At 61.9% G+C, this 15134-nt stretch overlaps 2 protein-coding genes across 3 annotated transcripts; one reads left to right on the top strand and one right to left on the bottom strand.

Moving 5' to 3' along the window:
• The first annotated feature begins 319 nt into the window (after positions 1–319).
• On the top strand, positions 320–6983 carry CHLRE_08g366550v5 (uncharacterized protein). The gene is made up of 3 exons (XM_043064942.1): positions 320–425; positions 515–3553; positions 3894–6983. Exons 1-3 carry the CDS (start codon positions 366–368, stop codon positions 5022–5024), a joined length of 4230 nt encoding a protein of 1409 aa, XP_042921943.1. The 5' UTR covers positions 320–365; the 3' UTR covers positions 5025–6983.
• A 1159-nt stretch (positions 6984–8142) lies between these two features.
• CHLRE_08g366500v5 (uncharacterized protein) lies at positions 8143–13659 on the bottom strand. Of its 2 annotated transcripts, XM_043064940.1 has the most exons (13): positions 12935–13659; positions 12503–12598; positions 11844–12313; positions 11691–11719; positions 11388–11519; positions 10999–11068; positions 10405–10489; positions 10092–10157; positions 9797–9842; positions 9558–9654; positions 9335–9400; positions 8957–9159; positions 8143–8792 (listed from the first exon to the last, which is right to left on the bottom strand). In XM_043064940.1, the coding sequence occupies exons 1-13, from the start codon at positions 13325–13327 to the stop codon at positions 8647–8649; spliced, it is 1899 nt and encodes a 632-aa protein (XP_042921941.1). In that variant the 5' UTR covers positions 13328–13659; the 3' UTR covers positions 8143–8646. The 2 variants fall into 2 exon arrangements, with proteins under 2 accessions (XP_042921941.1, XP_042921942.1); XM_043064941.1 differs by lacking the exons at positions 10092–10157; positions 10405–10489; positions 10999–11068; ... (3 more) ...; positions 12503–12598; positions 12935–13659 and having other exon boundaries at positions 9797–9879.
• Positions 13660–15134: the final 1475 nt, after the last annotated feature.

Here is a 15134-nt window from a genome sequence, read left to right as displayed (position 1 = left end):
AGGCTGCAACCCAGGTTGAGCGGCCGTGCACCCCTGGTGAGCAACTTACTTCCCGGATCGCACGCTTGGTCACACGGTCTAGCCACGCTCATAGACCACGCTTCCACAGCGCACCCAGGCCCACTACCTGTGTTACTCGCCTGCCCCCTGACCTCCAACTACAGCTGCGGACGCTCTTCCCGATGGCCGATGGGGCCTATGACGGTGTTCCCGACATACGGTACGGTACCGCCAGACGAGGCGAGGACGAGGCGGGGAGGTGAGAAGGCGACATACTTATCTGCATACCTGAAACGATTGTTTCTTTCATCACCATGAGCGAATGCACACGAAAGCTTGCCACGCAAAAGTCTTAACGGGAGTCCATGGAGCGAAAGGAGGTAGACCGCCGTTACGCCAACTTGCGAGCAGCTGCTGAGGCGAAGGTAATATCCACAAAAGATTGCGCGGACGGTATCGATGATGGAACTCGTATGGGGCCCGACTTAAGTTTCCGCATTCTTGCTGACGCCAGGTGCTGTCGCAAGCGGCTGGCGTGCCATGGCGACGACCAGATGAGCTGCTTACCTCTGCTAGAGAGCGGCTTCATGAAAATCTTGCGGCCTTCGCGGAGGCCGACCTTGAGGATGTAAGGAACCGCTATGCACGCGCTCACGGCGGCAGCGCTAATCGTATACACTATGGAGACCAGCAGCAGTATTTCGGTCACGAGCTGCTGGACTCGGACGATTGGGCCGCGGCACCTGCGGCACCTACACTTGTGCCGCCCGAACCCGGGCGCGACCCCTGGCACGGGCTCACAGCGGCCGAGGACGCGCAAGCAGCTCCCTTTGCAGCGGCTGGTGCACTGGGAACTGGAACTTTCCATGAGCCTTCCGGCGGGGCGCAGCAGCGGTTCCAGCCCCGTGCCGCCTCCACGCCACCAGAGCACCTGAACCCAAGCGTCGTGCATGGCGCCAGCAGCGCGGCGAGCGCAAGGCGGGTGGCCCAGACAAGCGCGTGGAGCGGCGCCAGCCGCTCCCCGCAGCGCCGCTGCCTCACGCCCACGCCCGCCTCGCCACCGCGCCACCATGCCCAACCGCAGCCGGACGCCAACGCGGCCGCGGCTGCCATCTCCAAGCTGCTACACACCGAGGAAATCATCGACCACCACGCCGCCATCTTAGACCGCAATTTCTCACCCGGCCTGCTCACGCGCGAGCGCGAGCTTGGCAACCGCCTGGGCTGGCAGGCCGCCAGCGGCGTGCTGGGCCGTGCCAGGCTAATGCACTCCAAAGGAGCGGTGCCCAGCAACCTAGCACTCAAGCGCATGGCAGCCGCAGTGCAGGGCGGCGGCAGAGGCGCGTCCGGTGCTGGGGGCGCCCCCGGCGCGAGCACATGGATGGAGCAGCAGGGGCACGGCCGGGCGGAGCACGGGTCGGCAGAGTGGGTGGCGCGCGCGGCGGTGCTCACGACGCAGGCGCGGCCGCGCGCCAGCGCCACCGCCAAGGCAGCGGCGGTGGCGGCGCGCAGCCGTTTCGACAAGGGACAACTGTTGCACCTCATCGTCAACAACGCCGAGCCGGCTGCGGTGGTGGCGGCGGCGGCGGGGCTGGTGCGGGGCTCCCATGCGGGGGCCGCAGCCGCCGCGGCGGCAGCCCCACATGATGGCAAAAATGGGTGCAGCGGCGCCGCGGCGTGCGGGCCTGCGTTGACAGGCTCGGAGCCGTCGGCGCAACGGGGCGTGTCATTTGCCGGAGAGGCTGTAGCAGGAGACAGGGATGGGGAGGGGGAGGGGGGCAGCGGCGGGGGCAGCAGTGATGACGACACGGTCGAACTGAGCGTGGAGGATGCGGGGGCGCCGTGGGAGGCCACCGCATGCGCAGGTGTGTTGATGGAGCGTTTGCGAGCATGCAGCTACAGCCACGGCGATGGACAGGCGGGAGCGGCGACGGGGGGGCGGGGGGTCACGGAGTTGGAGCGGCTTCGGCGTCGCTCCATTGGCGAGCTGCCACTGTTGATGGGCCTGCGGCGCAGCTCGCAGGGCGTGTCCTTGGGTTCGCTGTCCAATGCTGGCGGCGGTCCAAGCAGCTACGGCGGCACCACCAGCCACGGAGACAGCAATAGCAACAGCGGCAGCGGCTTTGGGGAGGTAGGCAGCGTGCCGGCAGTGTTGGACGAAAGCATATTGGCGCTGCCGAACAGCCCGCATTCGGCAGCGAAAAAAAACGATGCGGGCTGCTATGGTGGCGCCTTTCCGCCGCCGCCCATCCCGCGGCCGCCGCGCGGCGGCTCCGGCGTGCACGCTGTGTTAAGCCCCGCACCGCTGTCGTCGTCCGGCGCCGCCGCCGTGTCGGCTGTGGCAGCAGGCGCTAACAACAGCAGCAGTGGCGCTCAGTCGGCCTTTGGCTGTGGCAGCCCCTCGCTTCTGCGGCCCTCGGGCACAGGATCGCTGCATCCCAGCCTCTCCAACTCCCACCGGCAGCCTCCCGCGGTGTCGATGTTCTCGCTGCCCGCGGGCAGCGCTGCGGCCGCATCATTGGGTGAGCGCGCAGCCAGCCCCTGCCAGCACTGCGAGCTCTCGCCGCTGTCAGCGTCGCGCTTGGTTCCGACCGGCGCCGGCAGCGCTACAGCTTGCATGGCGTCGATGCCGCGCCGGGACATGTTTGCATCCATGGCGGCGGCGGCCTCCGCCTCCGCCTCGGCCGCTTCCAGGGACAGCGGAGTCGCCGACGACTGTGGCCGTGCTGTCTACACGGTTGGCGGCGGCGACGGCGACGGCAGCAACAGCAACCGGTCAGTGCCGCACACGGATGATTCTGAGGTGCTCCTGTTGGGAGCGAACAGCGCCCCTGTACCCAACCCCTGCGCAGCCCGTTTGCACACCATCGCGCGACGGCTGCCGTCTCGCATGGCAAGCAGTGGCAGCTGCATCACTACCACCCCCCGACACCAACAGCAGCAGCCGCAGCGCCCTGGCACGGCGACTGTAGCTGTTGCAGCCGCAGGTGCCGCTGCCGCCGCCGCTGCACCGGCGCCGCCCGAGGATGGGTCATATCCCCGTTGGGACGGTTTATACCAGATGCAGAGGCTGACGGAAAACTACCACCGTCGCCGCCTTGGGACCACATCTCCATCCCGCTCGCCATCGCAATCGCCTCTTCCCGGCGCCCGCGCCGCGGCCACAGCCACAACCACAGCCGCTGACGCCACCGCGAACGGCAGCGGCGGGTCTCGCCGCCGCACGATGGATACGGGCGAGTGGGCAGCGGCGCGGCCGCGCGCGCGGCTTAGCGGCGGCATGCCGTATTTGAGCGAGACTGGGGAGGCAAGCGGCAGGCGACCCTACAGCGTTCGCAGTAGCGCTGCTGACGTGAGCGATAAGGTCTCCGAGGGTGGCAGCGAAGGCGAGGGCGAGGCGGAGGGCGAGGGCGAGGAGGAGCCAGCAGGCGGGTGGAAGGCGCCGTCGTCGCGCCCTGCTACGCCCAGTGTCGAGCTGGTGGCTGCGGCGGCACATGCAAATGCTGGCAGTGGCAGCGGCGGGGCGACGGGCATTCAAGCGGTCGTGTCTCAGGTATGGGGTGGGGCGGTACTGCGGGGTTTTGGCTAGGTTTATGGCTGGGGCGGTGGCACCGTACCCGGGACGAGTTGATGCATTGCTTGTTGCTGGGCGTTGACGAGCAACTGAAATTTTAGTTCCTGCGTCCTGCTCCGTACCGCTTTTATTTGGAGACCTGCTTGCACGCACAGCCGCGTATCCACAACCGGTGCTGCTTGCATGAACGCGCGTACGTGCTCTGCGCGTGTGGGACTTGGTGCTTCCAGTCCCCTTGCGCGTGTGGGACTTGGTGCTTTTGACTCCCCTGCTGAAGCCTTGCCTCTGCACACCTCACCGCAACGCTCACCTCCCGCAGCCGCTGCTCTCCAGCTGCCGGCACGTCGGCGTTGCGGGCGGCCTGCTGCAAGGCCCCGGCAGCAGCGGCAGCGAGCAGGCGGCTGGCGCCGGGCCGGGCCCCGACGCCGGCGTCTTCACCACGGAAGGCGCGCTCGGCGCCCATGGCGTCAGTGTAACGGGCGGCGGCGACAGCGCGACCGCCACCGCCGCCTCCTGCGTGGCTGCGCCGCCGGCCACGGCTACAGCCCTGCCCCACCCGCCCAGCACGCAACACCTCGTGCTACAGCCCTCGCATTGCTCCGACGCAGCAGGGGAGGCGTCGGCTCGAGGCCGGCGGCGGGTACGGCTGCCGGATCCATCGGCGCTACAGCCCCTGGCGCCAACCGCCACCGCTTCCTCCTCCGCAGCCATGGCGTCCATGTCTAGTGAAGATGACGACACGTCACCGTCTGAGCCCACCAGCAGCTTCGGACTGGGGTCCTTCGCGGCTACTCGCTCTACTGCTGGCAATGCCGATGGGCCGATCTCGCCGCTGCCTCAGCTAGGTCCGCGTCCGCCAGCCAGCGCCGACTGCAGGAACCGCCGCCGGTCCCTCGACGACTCATGGCTGGCGACGCAGCGGCAGCTCCTGGCATCTGCGGGCGGGCCGCGCGCCGCTGGCGTCGTTGCGGGCTCTCGGCCGGGCACGCCGCTAGAGCCGTCACACTTGGTGCCACTTCCGCCGCGTGGCGGCTCTTGGGCAGCCGCCTCTGCGGCGGGTGCTGGCGCCGCCAGCGCGGCGACGAGCAGAAATGGCGCGCCAGGCGCGCGGCCGGGCACCTCCGCCGCCATTGTCAACGGCAGCGGCGGCGGCATTGCGGCGGCAACGGCAGCGGTGTCTGCTGCACGGCGCAGTAGCTGGGCTACATACGGTGATGCGGCGGCAGGGCCTGGACAGGTAGAGGGCCCGCCGTCGACACGGGGGCAGCCGCAAGGGCCGCAACGGCAGCCGCTCCAGTCGCCCATTGGTCCGACGGGGCAGCAGGCGCAAGTGGGCGCTCGGCAGGGCGGGTCTGCGCCGGCGGCTGAGGACGGCAAGGGCGTGATGGCACGCCTGTTCAAAGCCTTCAACCACCTGAGGAAGGTGGAGGCGGCGGCGCACGATATGTGATGAGCAGCAGCCGTTGGCCGGAACGCAGGGCGAGTGCGGGCCGGAACGGGCCGAAAACGTGTACGGGCAATCAGAGTATCAGCGACGCCCACAGTCGCAGAAGCCTGGTTTCAGTAGCCGCGGCCTTCGTGCATACCGTGGTCACTCGCGATGATCCTGCATTGGTTGCTATTTGCTGTGTGTAAGTGTGTTGCATAGAAATGAACGAGCATGTGCGTGACGGGCATCCGTGCACTTACTTGTGTCACATACGGTGATTGTATTGCGGATTTCGACTGCGATATGGGTCCTCTAAGCCATAGGCAGTGCATGGCACACGCAACTACACTCGTCGCTTGCAGAGGAGTGCGCATAGAGACTGCACAATGACTGTGGGTACCCAGTAATATGTTTTGTCATTCTCAGCTGGGTTTCTGGCAACGCTCTCTTTCATATTATGGATGACTGAGAGTCACGTCTGTGCCTAATATTGTCATGCTGACGGCAGGATGGCCCACAGCAGAACGTAAATGACTCTTGTCGAAATGATGCATATTGTATGTTAGTCACGCCGCCACCTTACAAAACAAAGATATAGCAGCAACGCTGCATCTCAACCATCTGCTGCGTGTGGATGCTGCCGCTTTTTGTACACTAGGGCGAAGGCGGCCCCGTCGCTGGATGGTGGCCGCCCCCTGCGGGGGGCGCGTGGCGCCTGGACGAGGCGGGGGGGGGGGGGGGCGGGGATGACAAGTAATAGTACGTGGCGCTCGCGGTTTTGTCGGAAGTTTATGGAGAAAAGGAACAATAAACTGGATGCAAACCGTATCAGTCACCGCATGCAATTTACACGGCTGGCTTTACCAGTTTACTGGGATAATGTTTGATGATTGAATTACGCCCCGCTGTGTGCCAAAGTTCTCCTGGGCTTTGCGAGATGTCGAAGCGCAGTTGAGCGCCCAAGGGTGCCATGCATCAATGCAACCCCGTAGGGTGACAGGAATAATCATCGCGCAGCGGGCTGTGCTTCCCACTTCAGCTCTGCACGACGGACCACGGTTTACCAGGAGGTAGAGCGCATCACGCTCAGCGGCCGTTTCGCTGAGGATGGCGGCAGTGCATTTAGGCCAGTGGTGGTGCAGGGAGGGCGGCCTGGTGGTGCGGCGTGTCCCTTGGAATGGTCACAGGAAGTCTCCAATGGAGGTCCCTGTGGGAGGTCCCTCCTCTGTGTGGATGCTGACTGTGTGTCGGTGAGGAGGCAGACGCCCCTGCAATTGATTGGCAAAGTTTTTGGATGTGTGGGTAACGCACTGCCGTTTGAGGGTCCTCTTATTGAAGAATTTGGTAGGCTGCGGCGGCTTGTGTGTCGGCACGTGTCAAAGGCAGAAACACAGCTGTAACTGAGCACTGTTGCACTTATGCACGTCTACAGTTTGTGGATTGTGTGGCCCGGGGCCTTGAGCGTGGAGATGCAGAGCAAGGGCACGTCGTGAACGTGCCGAGGCCTGACGCGTGCATGACAGCACCTAGGCGGGCCTTGGCCGGTTTTCGTGGGGTTAGTAGCGACTGACAGATACCTCGCGGCCAGGTAAACGAGCTGTCGGCTGACGGCAAGTCCCAGAGATACGTGCCGTGTGCGGCGGAGCTGGGTAAGGCACGGGAAATCGGGAGCTCAATTACGGTAGCACTTGCGTGGACTGCTACGCATTCGGGCTACGCCCGAAGGCGCGCCCAACTCGTTGAGCTGGCGGGTCGCTTAGGTCGCTCTTGCTGGGTACAACACACACTAGAAAAGCGGCTTCAAGCCCAAGGGGAAACAGACCAGGGGCCCTGGCCGCTGAGTCAAGCCGAGTGCGCGCTACGCACGCCAATACTAGAGCTGACACTGGAATGCTCATTAAGGCACTTGGCTACCATATTGTGTCCCGGTTAAGGTTGCTTTTGGTTTACTCGTGTGAGGTGATTTACATATGGTACTCGGGTAGACCGGTAGAGAAGGGCGCACACTCGCCCATTTCCATAGCCGCGAGACCTGGCAAGGCAAGACTGCACGCCACCAGCCACCAGCGAGGCACCAATTTCTGCAAACTCCCAACAGGGGGGGGGGTAGGAACAAACTTTTTTGACCCCATGCCACAAAACCTCCCGGACCCCCGACCGACCGACCGACCGACCCCCCCTGCCGTACGACCCCCCAAAACCCCCTCAGAACCCCTTAGTTTTTTGTCAGGTTGGTGCCAATTGACTGCTCTCGGTGAGATCTATCGCTATGTTTGATGATCCGCCTTGGGAACACACTTTGACCGACCGACATGTGGACATGTGGACATGTGGCCCGGCTGCCGACAAGTATCCTGATAGACTGGCCTGCTATGCAACGGCTTACTTCAATGTTACTTGATGATACGAAATGTGCTGACACGTTCATCCATGCAAAGCCCGGCCGGCACCGGCCTGTCCCTGACCAGTTCCCCAGGCATCTCCCGAAATGCCGACATGCCGCTCCCCAAACTGCCCCAAACTATGCACGTGTGCTGAGTCTGGGGTATACCTACGCACGCATCGTTGAGCTGCACCCATTGCGCCGCGTGCTGCAGGACAGAAGCGCTAGGAACAAAACTTGGCACGAACCTGTGCAAAACCTCTTGGGACCCCAGACCGACCGACCGACCGGCCACTTTGAGGGGTCATAACTTTGCACCCAGAAACCCATTTTCGATTTTGAAAGCGGATTCGTGATTTTCTCGTTGAGCTCTATCCATTTGAGGCATGGGGTCTGTTTCGGAAGATTCTACCCCCCCCCCCTGCTCCCAACACAACTTGCTTGGCGCTGTCAGGCAGCATGAAACGTCCGCATACCATGCCACTAGTCAGGGGCTGCAATCCATCAATGCACGCACGTGATAACACCTCGTCCAGTGCAAGTGGAAACCGAAAGCGAACTCGAGTCAACCCGGGTCCCGGGCTGCCTTGCGTTCGGACGGTTCAGTCTTCGGATGTACGGTACTGCGGCAGACAGAGTTACTGTTGAAAGTTTGGCTGCTAGCTTTGCCACTGCCGCAGCACTGCATGTGCACCCATGCAGTGCCATGTGGCTAATAATACCCGCGTACAATGACGTGGGTGAGGTAGGTTTGGAGGCATCTATCTGTTACACGAAAGCCTGCTCTGAGCTTTGCATATCACACACCGTCATCTTCCACACACCTTAACCAGATGGGTCGCATGGCACTTTTCAGCAGCAGCACGTGCAGTTCGTAACACCGCAGCATAAACACAGCACGGGAGCGCCAAGAAGAAAGACGTAAACACAAGAAACCCCGGTAGATGTGCGCATTCCACACGCGCGAACAAGCAAGACCCACCGCAGGCCACACGCACGCATACCTTCCGTGCCCGTGTGTATACACGAAAACAAGAACCTGAGCCAGGGCCATGCTATTAAAGCTTTGGTGAGGCGTGATGATAGATCGGGACATGCAGGTGTCCTAGTGCGTACGTGTCAAGGTGCGGCGGGAGACGAAGAGGCCCGGCACGTACGTGCAACCACGCTGATCATCATGCGTACTGTCCAAAGAAACATCAAGATTGGTGCGGCGCCGGTGCGTGCAGCGATGTACAAATCAGATATGCAATCTTTTCCTTAGAACTCCAGCAGGCACTGGCTGGAGCAGCCGTCACCGCCGGTGATGTTTCCATCATCGCAATCCTCACAAGGGTCAATGATGCCGTTGCCGCAACGCCAGCAGTCGGGGTCACCGTTGACGCCACCGTCAACCAGACCATCGCCTATGGTAGAGGGGTGGGAGCGGGCATTATTAGGATGGCTGGCTGGCTGCTGGCTGGCGCAGATGGGTACACGTAGTGTGGGGCACGCAGTGCCATGTCGTACATATCCGCATAACTCATGTATTCACGCAGCGCCGACCACCAAGTAAGCAGGCAGGACTCACCATCATCATCAATGCCGTTGTTACAGATCTCCGCAGTTAGCTTGACCTTCTTGCCCCACAGCGCTGCCGCCTGGCAGTCCTGTGCGGTCGTGCCAGTAGGCAGCGGCACGGGGCACGAGCCGGTGCGGGCGACCAGCGGGCGCAGGCCCAGCCAGCCAGAGGGGCCCGTCCAGTAGCCGTGCCAGGGGCCTGCTGCCAGTGCCCTGCAGCGTTGGGCGGGTCACGTAATGCAAAAGTGCGAAATGCGTTATGTGGTAGAGCTGTTGCTCATTATGTAGGTGGGTATAGTGGGTAACAATGCCTTCCCTTCCCATGCCGCAAACATGTGGTATCAGGCATATCACGTGGGCACTATGCGTGTACGTGTGCACGACTCACGCGTCAGTGAAGCCGCTGCCCCACAGGTCAGTGGCGTCGGGCTGGACTTGGAAGATGTTTTGGAACCTGTCGTGCGCATGAAACCGTACGTTACGCAAGTCGAATGAACCCGACGTTTCAGTATGTGCGTGCTTGAGCCAAAAGCATGGGCATTTATATCACCGCATCAGCTGTTCGATCGGGCCAGAAGCACGTGCTGCCACACACGCACGTACGCGCTCACCCTGAGGTGTCCGCCGGGACGTAGGTCAGGCTCAGAGGGAAGAAGCCAAAGCCGGCGCTGCCAAAGCCGCCCTGGGTGTTGGCCACCAAGGAGCCACCTGTGAGCAAACATGCAAGCAACCGCGTTATCGCGCGTTATTGCGCGTTCTGGCACGTGCGCGAGAAACGCGATCATCAACAACATGGTTGCATTTTTGGTGGGCATCGTGAAGAACGAACTACTTAGTCGCCCGCACCCACCGTTGCGAGTGACGAAGTCATTAATAAGCAGCTTCTTGGCGGTCAGCTGCATGCACGCACACACACAGCAGGACACGTGGCTGGATGGGGTAAGGTCGGGCGAAGTTACAGTGATGAAGGTAATAATAGCCACACGGGCAAGTAAGGACAGGGGTGGCCAGGACGAGCTGATGAGTAGGGCTCGGCAGGGAGTAGGCATACATCAGGCTCATCAGACACGCATGTGTTTGTTCCGTTGCACGCACAGCTAGCATGTATGAAGGGCCCTGCAGCACCAATCAAGCAACCCACGCACCGCGTTGTTTTGGTCAATGGTCACGCCGCCGGCAACGTTGGCGAAGTCGCTGGCAATGTACAGCACCTGCAAATAAACAACACAAGACGGAGTGTAGGCTCAGCAGCAGCAGGCTCAGCAGGTTAGGGTAGGCTCAACAGCAGCGGGCCCCTGCACGTGCGATCGCCGATCCAGGCGCTAGCTGCTCATCAGTGACTACACCCGCCCGCCGCCCACCGCAGACTGCATGTATGCATGCGGTGGTACGCAAGCAAACATTCAAAGGCTGGGAATGCGATCGACGCAACACCACATGGTAACACACACGGCACACCTTGAATTTGTTGAGGATTGCAGTCTGGGCGTTGATTGCAGCCGCATCGAAGGCGTAGGTAACGCTTGGCGTGGGGCCCGCATATCTGCGGGGCGGGAGCACCGATGCACACACGCGCGGCAGCAGCAGGCAGCCATGCAGTGTCAAGTGCTCAATTGCGGCCGGGCGCGCATAGGCTCTTAGCACGGCGCGCGGAGCGCAAATGCAGATGCCTCATAACGAACTGCTGCGACTACGCGCTGTACACACGTATGCTGCCTCATAATCTGGCTGATGTCACACATGCGCTGTATATTCATGTGCAGCAATGCCGTGTGTGTAGCTAGGAGCTAGCTAGATAGGTCGGGGTGCTGTAGATGGGTGGATGGATGGGTGAGTGGGTGGGTGGATGGGTGAATGGGTGGATGGATGGATGGACGTACAGGCGGTGCGTATGATGCTGGCTGGCCAGGACTACTACTGGGATAAATAAACCTGCAACTAACAGCAGGCTGCCCAACAGTCCATCCAACGTCACGTCTGCACTTCGTTCCCCCAACCGCAGCGCTAGTAGCGCCGACCTGGAACGCCCACGCCCACGCGCCCTACACCCACCCGACCGCCGCCAGCCGAGAGATCCAGTATTGAAGCCCGTTAATTGCGGTAGTGGCGGTGTTTCCCACCACTGCATGCACGGTGCACGAAGCACAAGCAGGCAGCAGGGCAGCAGGGCAGCTCAGTGGAAGCGCAACAGAACCAATCAAAGGAACGCATCAGTAGTACGGTAGTGGTTGACGCGCGCCGGGCGACATTGATTGTGGGGCGGAAGTAGGTCGGGGTCCTGCGCTGGATTCGATGGATTCGACTTGCTAAGCAAATAAAGGCTGCTGTGCCGTTTATGCCATCTATGTGATGGCGCGCGTGCACGGCGCGCAATGCACGTGATACTGGTCGCCAATCAAGTATGGACCAACACCGGTATGCCGTCTACCGCACGCCCGCACCTGCCAGGATGCCAGAAGCCGCCGGGGGGGCAGCCTCGAGAGCGGCCCGCAGCACACGTGCCATGTAATCACCGCAGGCATTGCCGCTCACACAATGGTCTTCCGCGTCGTGGTTGCTCACGAAGACGAAACCTGCGGGTAGATGACGTGCAACCATGATGCGACGTCACGCAGTCAGTGGCTGGCACGTCAGACAGTGCCCAGGCCATGCAATGCTGGCTTGCTACACAGGCCGCCTGATGGTTTGGAGCACCGGGATCTAGTCATCAAGCCTGCTGAGATGCGCGATGCCCATCCACTTACCGCCAGGGTTATCCTGCAGCGTCACTTTGCTGTGTGGGGCACAAAGTAAGGGGCATGCAGTAAGTGTCCGCATTCTTGGGGCTAAACACACCACCTGTTTCTTTGACACGCTATTCATGCATGGTGTGCGGCTCAGGCCCGAGCAGGTCTCACCAGTCGGGGCGAGGCGGGCGAGGGCTCGGCGGGGCGGGGCTTGGAGGGGCCGGGCTAGGCGGGGTGGGCGGCTCGGGGCTGGGAGGCTCAGGGCTGGGAGGGGCCGGGCTGGGAGGGGCCGGGCTAGGAGGCTCAGGGCTGGGAGGGGCCGGGCTGGGAGGGGCCGGGCTGGGGGGCTCGGGGCTAGGAGGGGCCGGGCTAGGAGGGGCCGGGCTGGGAGGGGCCGGGCTGGGGGGCTCGGGGCTAGGAGGGGCCGGGCTAGGAGGGGCCGGGCTGGGAGGGGCCGGGCTGGGAGGGGCCGGGCTAGGAGGCTCAGGGCTGGGGGGCGCGGGGCTGGGGGGCGCGGGGCTGGGAGGCGCCGGGCTTGGGGGTGCGGGGCTGGGAGGGGCCGGGCTGGGGGGTGCGGGGCTGGGCGGCGGAGGAGGAGAGCAGCCAGCGTACTTGTCCAGGTTGAGAACAACGTCACACACCTGCGTGTACACGTGTAGCATGAAGGTAAGCGATTGTCTGCGGTTCGTTGTGCATGGCAATGCAAGGCTTGGGGGTTCGTGATGAGCATGAAGAGCGCAGCTTCTGGGGACGGCGGGCTAGTTGCTTGCTTGAACATGTATACGAACACGCAGGCGCGCCCATACGAACACGCACGCACGCGCACACACCTGCTGGCCACCCTTGGGGCACGCGCCCTTGTTGTTCTTGGCGCAGGTGGAGTCGCACTGGCGACTAGAGCCGCCGCTGATGGAGCCGGCCTGGGCCTGAGGGAGGAAAGGAAGAAGCAGGGAGCAGGGATGTGTGCCGCGGTAATAAGCCGCGTGTGTTTGTGTGAGTGGCAATTTTGGGCAGGGAAAATGGAGCGAGCGGGGAGATACAGCAAGAAGGAGGACATGCAGCCTATGGGATTCCGCTATGCCCATGAGTCAGGGTGCACGTTGCGACGGGATTGGCATTTGAGAACTACCTCGCATGGTCTTGCTACCGCTCCGATACTTGATCGCCCCTAGTTCCCGCCATCTGGCAGGGGTAGTCAAGTAGGTCCCCTAGGTCCCGTCAGTATCGGCAGCACTGACACCTTGACCCAGCCAATCACATACCTGCAGGGTGACGGAGGAGGTGGTGAGTCCCACTTGCAGGGTGATGGCACGGAAGTTGTCGCACGTCTGCGCTGTGCTCTTGGTCACATCGGTGGTCTGGGGCCAGCGCGCACAGCCGGACGTGACACAGCCGGGGCTGGCGCAGCAGGCCCAGTTGATCGCGGACGTGATGCACTGGGAGAAGTCGACCTTGACGGTCTTTGTCAGCGACGCAAAATTTAGCTCGCATGTGACGCCCAAGCAGTTGGGGAGCTCAGTCACGCAGTCCACCCGGCCGCCCGGGACGTCCAGCAGGGAGCGGTGCGCCGCCGCAACATGACCGATAGTCACCGCAGCCAGCACGGCGGCGAGCGCAAGGGCTGCGACCGGCCGCCGCATGAGCATGAACGCCATCGGAGCTCGCTCGTCTTTTGGAGCGTGCTAAAGCCGCGTGTATGCGAGATGAAAGCTGAATGTAGGGCGTGTTTGGTGGTGTCCGGTCCAGGCGCAGCACTAGTTCAAGGCGCGGCCTTTCTTGGATTGGAATGGCTCGCTCCGCAGGGAGCAACGCCAGGACGGTAAGTGAGAGACGTCTGTACAGTAGACGATCCCTATGCTGCTCTTCAAGCTTATGTACTCGTTCGAGCGACTGGATGGCGATTGGCACCATCGATCTGCTGGTTAAACAGCGGTTGGCACTAGTTCCAAGCAAGCAGTCGAATCTTCCAGAGAACTAGCACAGGCATTTGAGTTATTCTGTTGCTAATGTACAGAAAAGACGAGGGCGGACTGGCGGTTGGTGCTTGGAGTTGAACTCCCCGTTCGAGTCACCGCTCGAGTAGTGGACTCGCTCTATTGTTCTACACACGCCCTTCCCAGAAGTCATCAGTAAATATGATTTGTTAATTATCATGTTTTCCCTGCTGTAGCAAGGTTTTTAAGAGCTCATGACGAGCGAGCGGTTGGGCGCGCGCTCGCTCGTTCCACGAAGTGAAGTCCTCCACAGAAATAGCACATACCGTCATGTAATTCTGTTGCTCACACAGCTCAAAGACGAGGGCCTACCGGCGGTTGGTGTTAACATGAAGTCGGACCCCCAGCAGTTACTATGGCGGTTGACACACGCACGCAAGACGCGATTGTTCTAGGCGCGCGATTCTCAGGGCTCCGCGGCGGATGCGTGCAAATATGAATCCATTGTATTTCAAGGGATCTTTGTAGCAAGGGTTCATGGTAAATGACGGGCGGGGCAGCGGCTGTTGCCACTTGCTTGCTTCTTTCGCGCTTCGGGTGACCTAGGTGACCTGCCAACGGGCGATGACATGACAACGTGGCATGTCACATACTTTAAGCGGAATCGTGTCAGCGCTCGTATCTTCCTTCGTTCGGAACGAAATTTGCCAAAAAAAAGGCCTCTGGCGGAAGATATATTTTTTATTTTGTCTTGAAATTTCGGCCAAAACGCGCGGGATCTTGGGGGGTCTTTCGGCAAACAGACGAAGACATTTTTGGGGTTTCGGCCACCTTTGGCCGAAGGGCAAGGGGTTTCCAGCGGCTACTCCACGGCCGAAACCTGCGTGGCATATGGTAAGAAGACTCAGAGGGCTGTATCTATGGGTGTTGACGGCGGGAGAGTGAGGTTGGGTCGGCGGGAAGCAGGGGAGGAGTGGGCGTGTCGTGTCGGTGTCGACATCGTGCGGGTCGGGGGCGGAGCCCCCGGAAAAATTTTTGGGGGTGAACGAAGCGGCGGCAGCCTGTTTCGTCAACCAAACGAAGCCATTTTAAGGAATTCGGCCACTGACGCCGCCCCTGCCTTCGTAAGATACGAGCGCTGAATCGTGTAATAATTCCGTGGCTCGCCCTACGGATCAGCTGCCGCCGTGGAGGCGACGGCCGCCGGTGCAAAAAGGGGGGGATTGAGTTCTGAAGCTGATTCCACGGGACGGTGACCCACCGTCCGTGGGACTGAGCGGGCATGATGGTAGGTGCAGATGGCTAATGTTGGGCAAGGGTGCAGCAGCTTCGACCGACTGCGGCGGGGGGTTACAGATGTATCATGACGGTGGTGGCGGCTATGGCGATGCGTGGCCAGGCTAGCCAGGCACCCATGCTGCCGCACCTACCTCGGGCGCGCCCCTGGCCACGCAAGCTAGCAAAGGTAGGGCGGCGCGCGTCACTTGACGAGGCGTGGCTGGCGGCGCAGGCGGGGGCGGGCGGCGGC

Source organism: Chlamydomonas reinhardtii, chromosome 8 (genome assembly GCF_000002595.2).
Source record: "Chlamydomonas reinhardtii strain CC-503 cw92 mt+ chromosome 8, whole genome shotgun sequence".
Taxonomy (NCBI): Eukaryota; Viridiplantae; Chlorophyta; class Chlorophyceae; order Chlamydomonadales; family Chlamydomonadaceae; genus Chlamydomonas; species Chlamydomonas reinhardtii.
Note: the sequence above shows the minus strand (reverse complement) of the source record. Positions and strands in the feature narration are given on the sequence as shown.